Source organism: Nerophis lumbriciformis, linkage group LG22 (genome assembly GCF_033978685.3).
Source record: "Nerophis lumbriciformis linkage group LG22, RoL_Nlum_v2.1, whole genome shotgun sequence".
Taxonomy (NCBI): domain Eukaryota; kingdom Metazoa; phylum Chordata; class Actinopteri; order Syngnathiformes; family Syngnathidae; genus Nerophis; species Nerophis lumbriciformis.
In genome coordinates this window covers 6,390,768-6,402,458 of record NC_084569.2, presented here as the reverse complement: position 1 = coordinate 6,402,458, position 11,691 = coordinate 6,390,768, and the positions used below count along the sequence as shown (strand labels likewise).

Here is an 11,691-nt window from a genome sequence, read left to right as displayed (position 1 = left end):
TCGTCGGTTTCAAACCGATATGGCTCAATAGCTTCAGTTTCTTCTTCAATTTGGTTTTCACTACCTGCCTCCACACTACAACCATCCGTTTCAATACATGCGTAATCTGTTGAATCGCTTAAGCCGCTGAAATCCGAGTCTGAATCCGAGCTAATGTCGCTATAGCTTGCTGTTCTATGCGCCATGTTTGTTTGTGTTGGCATCACTATGTGACGTCACAGGAAAATGGACGGGTGTATATAACGATGGTTAAAATCAGGCACTTTGAAGCTTTTTTTTAGGGATATTGCGTGATGGGTAAAATTCTGAAAAAAACTTCGAAAAATAAAATAAGCCACTGGGATCTGATTTTTAATGGTTTTAACCATTCTGAAATTGTGATAATGTTCCCCTTTAACAACACGTATTGTATAGGGTGGTTGGTTTGTTTGAAAAAAAATAGTAAAAACTTTAAAAAGCTGATTCTGTAAAAAAAAAAAAAAAAACGTGCTATGGCTACACTGCAAAAAGTGAAATCTAAGTAAGATGAAATATGTCAAATAAGGGTGATATTTGCTTATTTTCTGTCTGATAAGATCATTCTTCTCACTAAGCAGATTTTATGTTAGAGTGTTTTACTTGTTTTAAGTGTTTTGCTCCTAAATGATCTCAGTAAGATATTACAGCTTGTTGCTGAGATGTTATGACCTATATTGAGTAAAACATGCTAGAAATGTCCAAAACACACCCAGCAATGGTGCACAGGAAGGCGGGGAAGCAGAGGGGAAAAGGCGGCCAAAATGGTCAAAAGTCCCAATTTTGTCCAAAATACATACTTGCCAACCTTGAGACCTCCGATTTCGGGAGGTGGGGGGTGGGGCGGGGTCGTGGTTGCGGGCGTGGTTAAGAGGGGAGGAGTATATTTACAGCTACAATTCACCAAGTATTTCATATACAAGTGGGGCAAAAAAGTATTTAGTCAGCCACCGATTGTGCAAGTTCTCCCACTTAAAATGATGACAGAGGTCTGTAATTTTCATCATAGGTACACTTCAACTGTGAGAGACAGAATGTGAAAAAAAAATCCAGAAATTCACATTGTAGGAATTTTAAAGAATTTATTTGTAAATTATGGTAGAAAATAAGTATTTGGTCACTTCAAACAAGGAAGATCTCTGGCTCTCACAGACCTGTAACTTCTTCTTTAAGAAGCTCTTCTGTCCTCCACTCGTTACCTGTATTAATGGCACCTGTTTGAACTCGTTATCTGTATAAAAGACACCTGTCCACACCCTCAAACAGTCAGACTCCAAACCCCACTATGGCCAAGACCAAAGAGCTGTCGAAGGACACCAGGAGAAGAATTGTAGACCTGCACCAGACTGTGAAGAGTGAATCTACAATAGGCAAGCAGCTTGGTGTGAAAAAATCAACTGTGGGAGCAATTATCAGAAAATGGAAGACATACAAGACCACTGATAATCTCCCTCAATCTGGGGCTCCATGCAAGATCTCATCCCGTGGGTTCAAAATGATCATGAGAACGGTGAGCAAAAATCCCAGAACCACACGGGGGGACCTGGTGAATGACCTGCAGAGAGCTGGGACCAAAGTAACAAAGGTTACCATCAGTAACACACTACGCCGACAGGGAATCAAATCCTGCAGTGCCAGACGTGTCCCCTTGCTTAAGCCAGTGCATGTCCAGGCCCCTCTGAAGTTTGCCAGAGAGCACATGGATGATACAGCAGAGGATTGGGAGAATGTCATGTGGTCAGATGAAACCAAAATAGAACTTTTTGGTATAAACTCAACTCGTCGTGTTTGGAGGAAGAAGAATACTGAGTTGCATCCCAAGAACACCATACCTACTGTGAAGCATGGGGGTGGAAACATCATGCTTTGGGGCTGTTTATCTGCTAAGGGGACAGGCCGACTGATCCGTGTTAAGGAAAGAATGAATGGGGCCATGTATCGTGAGATTTTGAGCCAAAACCTCCTTCCATCAGTGAGAGCTTTGAAGATGAAACGTGGCTGGGTCTTCCAGCATGACAATGATCCCAAACACACCGCCCGGGCAACGAAGGAGTGGCTCCATAAGAAGCATTTGAAAGTCCTGTAGTGGCCTAGCCAGTCTCCAGACCTCAACCCCAAAGAAAATCTGTGGAGGGAGTTGAAAGTCCGTGTTGCTCGGCGACAGCCCCAAAACATCACTGCTCTCGAGAAGATCTGCATGGAGGAATTTGCCAAAATACCAGCTACTGTGTGTGCAAACCTGGTAAAGACCTATAGTAATCGTTTGACCTCTGTTATTGCCAACAAAGGTTATATTACAAAGTTTTGAGTTGAATTTTTGTTATTGACCAAATACTTATTTTCCACCATAATTTACAAATAAATTATTTAAAAATCCTACAATGTGAATTCATGGATATTTTTTTCACATTCTGTCTCTCACAGTTGAAGTGTACCTATGATGAAAATTACAGACCTCTGTCATCATTTTAAGTGGGAGAACTTGCACAATTCTCCCGTCCAAAAGCAGAACCTAGTAACTCACTTCCAGCTGATTTTGATAAAACTAACGAAAACCAATCTATTTTATATTAAAGTCCCATCCATTCACAGAGATTTGATTTCTGCTTTGTTGATGTTAATTGGTATCCGCAATTCCAGCCTGCAATTTTCGTTCAGAATGTTCAGCATATCACCTAGTAACTCCAAAATTATTATCAGCTCAGTTTTGACCAAAATTGAGTTACTGGGTTTTGCCTTTGGACGGGAGAATTGGTGGCTGACTAAATACTTTTTTGCCCCACTGTATATACATAATTAAATGTTTTTACCCACATACGAAAAACGAGCAGCACTCTTTGAAACAGTCAATTTTTCATCAGGCACCGCGTCCCAGCAACAAGTGGCGCAAGTGAGCGCTCCTTCAGCGCAGCAGGGCGCATTTTAGAGGCCAGGCGCTCTCGCATGAATCCTGGCACTGTAGATGCCATTTTACTCCTGCATAGTGCTAACAAACAAAAAAAAAGTAAGTAGACATACGGTTGGATATGTTGTGACGTCATCGCTCCGAGAGCGAATATTAGAAAGGCGTTTAATTCGCCAAAATTCACCCATTTAGAGTTCGGAAATCGGTTAAAAAATATATGGTCTTTTTTCTGCAACATCAAGGTATACAGGTAAAAGCCAGTAAATTAGAATATTTTGAAAAACTTGATTTATTTCAGTAATTGCATTCAAAAGGTGTAACTTGTACATTATATTTATTCATTGCACACAGACTGATGCATTCAAATGTTTATTTCATTTAATTTTGATGATTTGAAGTGGCAACAAATGAAAATCCAAAATTCCGTGTGTCACAAAATTAGAATATTGTGTAAGGGTTAAATTTTGAAGACACCTGGTGCCACAAACTAATCAGCTGATTAACTCAAAACACCTGCAAAGGGCTTTAAATGGTCTCTCAGTCCAGTTCTGAAGCCTACACAAACATGGGGAAGACTTCAGATTTGACAGCTGTCCAAAAGGCAACCATCGACACATTGCACAAGGAGGGAAAGACACAAAAGGTTATTGCTGAGGAGGCTGGCTGTTCTCAGAGCTCTGTGTCCAAACACATTAATGGAGAGGCAAAGGGAAGGAAAAACTGTGGTCAGAAAAAGTGTACAAGCGATAGGGATCACCGCGCCCTGGTCAAGATTGTGAAAAAAAACCCATTCAAAAATGTGGGGGAGATTCAGAAGGAGTGGACAGCTGCTGGAGTCAGTGCTTCAAGATCCACCACCAAGAGACGCTTGAAAGACATGGGTTTCAACTGCCGCATACCTCGTGTCAAGCCACTGTTGACCAAGAAACAGCGCGCAAAGCGTCTCACCTGGGCTAAGGAAAAAAAGAGCTGGACTGCTGCTGAGTGGTCCAAAGTCATGTTTTCTGACGAAAGCAAATTTTGCATTTCCTTTGGAAATCGAGGTCCCAGAGTCTGGAGGAAGACAGGAGAGGCACAGGATCCACGTTGCCTGAAGTCTAGTGTAAAGTTTCCACCATCAGTGATGGTTTGGGGTGCCATGTCATCTGCTGGTGTCGGTCCACTCTGTTTCCTGAGATCCAGGGTCAACGCAGCCGTCTACCAGCAAGTTTTAGAGCACTTCATGCTTCCTGCTGCTGACCTGCTCTATGGAGATGGAGATTTCAAGTTCCAACAGGACTTGGCGCCTGCACACAGCGCAAAATCTACCCGTGCCTGGTTTACGGACCATGGTATTTCTGTTCTAAATTGGCCCGCCAACTCCCCTGACCTTAGCCCCATAGAAAATCTGTGGGGTATTGTGAAAAGGAAGATGCAGAATGCCAGACCCAAAAACGCAGAAGAGTTGAAGGCCACTATCAGAGCAACCTGGGCTCTCATAACACCTGAGCAGTGCCAGAAACTCATCGACTCCATGCCACGCCGCATTAACGCAGTAATTGAGGCAAAAGGAGCTCCAACCAAGTATTGAGTATTGTACATGCTCATATTTTTCATTTTCATACTTTTCAGTTGGCCAACATTTCTAAAAATCCCTTTTTTGTATTAGCCTTAAGTAATATTCTCATTTTGTGACACACGGAATTTTGGATTTTCATTTGTTGCCACTTCAAATCATCAAAATTAAATGAAATAAACATTTGAATGCATCAGTCTGTGTGCAATGAATAAATATAATGTACAAGTTACACCTTTTGAATGCAATTACTGAAATAAATCAAGTTTTTCTAAATATTCTAATTTACTGGCTTTTACCTGTATATTGACGCTTACATAGGTCTGGTGATAATGTTCCCCTTTAAAAGTCTAACATGTAGCACTTGTGTGCCTGCTCGTATAGAACCTCCTCCCACGAGAAGGTGGTGTCCATGCTTCAGGGAAGCGGTGCCATGCCCACCCTGGTCGTGGAGGACGGCACGGCCTCGTTCTCCCTGTCGGAGCAGGACCTGGTGGGCAGCGGCCTGGCCACGGAGCGCGCTCGCTCCCCCGTGCTCAGCTCCCTGCAGTGGGTGGCCGACATTCTCCCCTCCAGCATCCGAGTTCATGGCCGCACCTTCGGGCAGCAGCTGGAGCACCTGCTGACCGTCCAGGAGAAGTACACCATCTGCAAGGCCCTGGAGAACTTCTTCCAGCACAGGTGAGCGAGAAGAAGCTTCAGAAAGGGTGGAAATTGTTCCAATGTTTGTTTGTTTTTTCCCCCCACGCAACAGAAATGTTGACACGCTGATCGTGGATGTGTTCCCTGTTCTGGATACTCCAGCCAAGCAGGTGATCTGGCAATTTGTCTACCAGCTGCTGACGTATGAAGAGCAAGAACACTGCCAGGGCAAGATCTCACGCTTTCTTGGATTCAAGGCGACAGGTGAGAGTACACCTTTTTTTATCTTTTTCCAAGCTTTCATGTTACACTATATTGCCAAAAGTATTTGGCCACCTGCCTTGACTCACATATGAACATGAAGTGCCATCCCATTCCTAACCCATAGGGTTCAATATGACCTTTTGCAGCTATTACAGCTTCAACTCTTCTGGGAAGGCTGTCCACAAGGTTGCGGAGTGTGTTTATAGGGATTTTCCACCATTCTTCCAAAAGGCCTGGCTCTCAGTCTCCGTTCTAATTCATATCGGGTTCAGGTCAGGACTCTGTGCAGGCCAGTCAAGTTCATCCACACCAGACTCTTGTCATCCTTATGGACCTTGCTTTGTGTGCTGGTGCACAGTCATGTTGGAAGAGGAAGGGGCCAGCTCCAAACTGTTCCCACAAGGTTGGGAGCATGGAATTGTCCAAAATGTTTTGGTATCCTGGAGCATTCAAAGTTCCTTTCACTGGAACTAAGGGGCCAACCTTGAAAAACAACCCCACACCATAATTACTCCTCCACCAAATTCCACACAATGCAGTCCGAAATGTAGCGTTCTCCTGGCAACCTCCAAAACCCAGACTGGTCCATCAGATTGCCAGATGGAAAAGTGTGATTCATCACTCCAGAGAAGGCGTCTCCACTGCTCTAGAGTCCAGTGGCGACGTGATTTACACATACCCGCCAACTACTCCGGTTTTCCCGTAATTTGTACGGTTTTCATCAACCTATTCCGGGTTACGGTTGCAGTGATAAAAAAATACGGTTTTTCATTAATTAAAAAAAAATAAAACAATTTTAAGTTTTATTCACGAAATTGCGTAACAACAATGACAATCGACACTGCTTCCCGTAACTTCCTATCGAGCCATTCCGAATGCCATGCGCGAGGCTATTTATAGCACCGCTGCCAAGCACGAGGCACCAGTTGCCATTGTTTCCAAACGAGCGAACGATCACGGAATCAGCCGGAGAAAAATCGCAAACGAGTCTTAAACCGAAAAGAAAACCGCAGTCATTCCGTGAAGAATATTCAAAAGCCTATCCGGGAATAATTATCCGTTCCAAAAAGGGTGAAAACTACGCGAATTGCACCTTGTGCAGACAAGATTTTTCGATCGGACACGGAGGAATTAGCGATGTAAAAGACCACGTTGGGACAAAAAAAAACACAAGTCTAATGCCGTTGCTAGCGATACAAGTGGAAAACTTTCAACGTTTTTCGTCGCCCAAACAGATTCTTTGGATGTGATAAATGCCGAAGTTTTATTTACGGAGGCAATAATTGAGCATGGACTTCCAATCGCACTGGCTGATCACATGGGACAGTTATTTCGGAAAATGTTTCCCGACTCGAAAATCGCCCAAAAATATGGATGTGGTCGAACCAAAACATCAGGCGCCCTAGGCAAGATTTTAGGTGGCGCCCCCCCCCCCCCCCCCCCCACATCGGCAGTGGAGTGTATATACTCACAAGAACCCGAATAGCTTTGTCTTTGACCTTTTTTTTTTACTTACAACTATACCTAATATATAAAGGGGTGGAAAAGTGACTATTACCTGCAGGGCAAACATTAGCTAACCAGAAGGCAATAACAATGTAAACAAAAAACACCTGCTTAAAAGATCTAATACAAATGTCCCTGAGGAATGTAAGGTGGGAGTACTGTAATTACCTAACGTTACATTGTTATTTTCCATAACAATTTAGCCCCCTCCACAATATTAACCCGACGTTAAAACACAACTAGCTATTTATTGATTAGCAATTGCCGAATCATGTAACATTAGCTTAATGCTAAAAAGCCAGGTTACTATCACATTCTGTAACAGACAAATAATTTCATGTAGGCTAACGTTACCTACCTGCTACCTCTTGTCTTTTTCTCGTTTCTCCTCCTCTTCTTTTCTCTTTTTTCTTCCCAGGGCACCTGACAGTTTTGGCCGTTTTGACATCTTGTGTTGATTTTTTGATGTGGTGACGTCCAAAAAGAGTCATGATACGGGAAGGGAGGGGGGCGCACCGTGCGGGGGGAGGAGGGGGGGCGTAATGTTGTAACAAATAATATTTCTATTAAATAGGCTTTACTTTGCATTTTAATTAACGTGAGATTATTTTTTTGTATTTAGAAATAATAGTAACAACTTTTTTTTTTTCTTTTTTTTTCTCCAACATTTGTGGCACTGGCGTGGCGCCCCCTTATGGACGGCGCCCTTAGCATTTGCCTATACGGCCTATGCCACGGGCCGGCCCTGCAAAACATCAAACATTATTCAGTGTCTTGGAACACCGATTATGACGATGTAAAACTGTACCCTCATTTGTGTTCGATATTTCGATGACGACGTTGGAAAAGTATTGTCAGTACTTCTGTCTTTGAGGGAATGCAATACGGCTTCCACAGGCGAAAACATTTACAAAATACTCGCGGAAGAAATAGACTCAAAAGTGTTTATACTGTGTTTATACTTTCAATTAACAAATTGAAGTCTTGTGAAAGGTTGACAGGATAACTGGCATTAACTGTCAAAATCATTTCAAACTATTGAAGTTAGCTTACAGAATAAACATGTCAATCAACCCATATGATTTTGGCTGTAATATTTTTGTTTTGAAAAGTCACTGTGACTGATAGAAAAGTGACGGTTTCAGCAACATTTTAACCTGTCTGAATGCAATCAATCATTTTGCGTCGGGGGCGAAGCCTGAACCCCCCACCAGGACTTTGTCCTGGACCTACCGGGGCCTGCGGCCCCTGGACCCTGGCTACTAGGTTTTTCTGATTTCAAAAGTTGGCAGGTATGCATTCTTCCAAAAGCGCGTTGGTGTTGGTGGAGAAGGCCTGGCTCTCAGTCTCCGTTCTAATTCATATCGGGTTCAGGTCAGGACTCTGTGCAGGCCAGTCAAGTTCATCCACACCAGACTCTTGTCATCCTTATGGACCTTGCTTCGTGTACTGGTGCACAGTCATGTTGGAAGAAGGGGCCTGCTCCAAACTGTTCCCACAAGGTTGGGAGCATGGAATTGTCCAAAATGTTTTAGTATCCTGAAACAGTCAAAGTTCCTTTCACTCCAGTGAAAGGAACTTTCTAAGGGGCAGAGCCTAACTCCTGAAAAACAGCCCCACACCATAATTCCTCCTCCACCAAATGTCACGCTCGGCACAATGCAGTCCGAAATGTAGCGTTCTCCTGGCAACCTCCAAAACCCAGACTGGTCCATCAGATTGCCAGATGGAAAAGCGTGATTCATCAGTCCAGAGAAGGCGTCTCCACTGTACTAGAGTCCACTGGCGACGTGATTTACACCACTGCGTCCCACGCTTTGCATTGGACTTGGTGATGTATGGCTTAGATGCAGCTGCTCGGCCATGGAAACCCATTGCATGAAGCTCTCTGCGTACTGTACGTGGGCTAATTTTAAGGTCACATGAAGTTTGGAGCTCTGTAGCAACTGACTTTGCAGAAAGTCTTTGCACTATGCGCTTCAGCATCCGAATCTGTCCGTTTACGTGGCCTACCACTTGGTGGCTGAGTTGCTGTTGTTCCCAAACTCTTCGCTTTTCTTATAATAAAGTTGACTTTGGAATATTTTAGGAGCGAGGAAATTTCACGACTGGATTTGTTGCACCGGTGGCATCCTGTGACAGTTCCACGCCGGAAATAACTGAAAGCGGCCCATTCTTTCACAAAATGTTTGTAGAAACAGTCTCCATGCCTAAGTGCTTGATTTGATACACCGGGCCAAGTGAATAGGACACCTGATTCTCATCGTTTGGATGGATGGTGTCGGAGGCAGATATTTACATATATCCGAATTTAAGTTGTACTTCTTCCATTTCTTTGTCATATTTGAAAACAGCTCGTGTTTTCCATTTCTTCTCTTGATGCTCTGTCAGCAAGTATACTGTGTGTGTTAACCTTGAGTTCTTTGGAATGTGTTTTGACTAGCATTTGTTTTGTCTACAGAGATGGGACGAGAGAGAGGGTGGTGGGATCGGGAGGACAGACCATTTTGGGAGGCGCAATAGAATGTTCTATGGTTAGACTGGTCTCAATCAATGTATATTGGCAAAGCTTTGAGAATATACAACAAAATACCTATTCTGTCTCTGGTGGTTTTTCAACTCAGCTGAATTCCCTGGGAGGAACAACTGGTCCAAAACGCAACAATTTCCTCCCATCCTCCCAGGGAATTCAAGTCACAATTCGCTCCCAAGTTCTTTCCGACACTTAAAGCTGAGTTGAAAAACCACCAGAGACAGAATAGGTATTTTGATGTATATTCTCAACGCTTTGCCAATATACATTGATTGAGACCAGTCTAACCATAGAACATTCTATTGCGCCTCCCAAAATGGTCTGTCCTCCCGATCCCACCACCCTCTCTCTCGTCCCATCTCTGTAGACAAAACAAATGCTAGTCAAAACACATTCCAAAGAACTCAAGGTTAACACACACAGTATACTTGCTGACAGAGCATCAAGAGAAGAAATGGAAAACACGAGCTGTTTTCAAATATGACAAAGAAATGGAAGAAGTACAACTTAAATTCGGATATATGTAAATATCTGCCTCCGACAATGGCCAAATACTTTTGGCAATATAGTGTACCTTGAAGGTCCTCAAGTGATTCTGTGGGCAAGATCCGGTCAGGCGCTTCGTGGGCCCCTGTGTTTGTTCCCAATATGTGTGTGTGTTCCAGTTCCACCACCACCTCCTCCTCCCCCTCCTCCAGAACCCGAGGTTGAGCCCCATCGCCGTAGCAGCTCCGTGAGGGTAACGGGCACCACGTACAGGAGCAGTGTGAGGGGGCGGAGCTCTGATGACCTGGTCATTGGCACACACTTGGGCATGGGTACAGAACCTCACAACCTTCAATGCAGAAACTTTTTATATAACTGGCCTATTATTATTAACTAATTAGATGTTCATGAAGATAACAATGCTCAGTTTTGATTGACACTGTTACGGTTTTGACCCAAATATAAGATAGAAAAAGAAAATATCCTGTTAATATCATTGAAATAACAACTAATAGATGACAATAAAAACATTTAATATTTCTTAGCTGCTCAGCAAACTTTTCTTTATTGATTAACTAAAATTAACATAACTCTTTCTCTTGTTTGCTAATTTGACCAACTTTTCATAGGTCGGTCTTTGTTATGGCGACATTTGTCTACGCTGTGTGGGAGTGACATCAAGAAAAGCTCAGATTTGCTGTGGTGAAGCCTTTATTTATTTATTTATTTATTTTCACATGCCCAGCAGCCGCTGTCACCCTCTCGTGACAAACTATACATCTTTATTCTCGCCATTTCCCACATAAATAGTTTATTTTCATACTATTCTTTCAAATAAATTCCCATGCAATGTTACTTTATTTTGTAAAATTCTGAGGTTTTTTTTTTATATCGTAACTTTACACTGGTGAATTCTGATCTACTGTAAACCCTTCTTGTAAATTCAAGCTCTATTCTTGTAAAATGATCTCTTATTCAGTTACCGTATTACCGTATTTTCCGCACCATAAGCCGCCCCGTGTTATAAGCCGCGCCTTCAATGAACGGCATATTTCAAAACTTTGTCCACCTATAAGCCGCCCCGTGTTATAAGCCGCATCTAACTGCGCTACAGAAAAAAAATGACAAAACTGCCTGTAACTCCCACCGGGAAGGTCGGAGAGACATAAACCTCTATGTAGGTCTCACTTAGACCTACATTTCATAAATTGACAACCCCCAGCAAAAATCAACAGGAAGTTTGCTATTCCCCCTTCAAAACAAATTTTTTGTCAAAACTTTGTCCACCTATAAGCCGCCCCGTGTTATAAGCCGCATCTAACTGCGCTACAGAAAAAAATGACAAAACTGCCTGTAACTCCCACCGGGAAGGTCGGAGAGACATAAACCTCTATGTAGGTCTCACTTAGACCTACATTTCATAAATTGACAACCCCCAGCAAAAATCAACAGGAAGTTTGCTATTCCCCCTTCAAAACAAATTTTTTGTCAAAACTTTGTCCACCTATAAGCCGCCCCGTGTTATAAGCCGCATCTAACTGCGCTACAGAAAAAAATGACAAAACTGCCTGTAACTCCCACCGGGAAGGTCGGAGAGACATAAACCTCTATGTAGGTCTCACTTAGACCTACATTTCATAAATTGACAACCCCCAGCAAAAATCAACAGGAAGTTTGCTATTCCCCCTTCAAAACAAATTTTTTGTCAAAACTTTGTCCACCTATAAGCCGCCCCGTGTTATAAGCCGCATCTAACTGCGCTACAGAAAAAAAATGACAAAACTG

General features: G+C 42.9%; 1 protein-coding gene across 4 annotated transcripts in view; it reads left to right on the top strand.

Annotated features, from left to right (window-relative positions):
• Positions 1-11,691, top strand: part of grid2ipa (glutamate receptor, ionotropic, delta 2 (Grid2) interacting protein, a) — a 138,727-nt gene that overhangs the window by 90,992 nt on the left and 36,044 nt on the right. For all 4 annotated transcript variants that reach the window (XM_061974350.2, XM_061974353.2, XM_061974351.2 and 1 more), the window contains 3 exons: positions 4,860-5,156; positions 5,230-5,381; positions 10,086-10,238. In XM_061974350.2, coding sequence (XP_061830334.1) covers positions 4,860-5,156; positions 5,230-5,381; positions 10,086-10,238 — 602 coding nt within the window. The remainder of the gene's footprint in view (positions 1-4,859; positions 5,157-5,229; positions 5,382-10,085; positions 10,239-11,691) is intronic.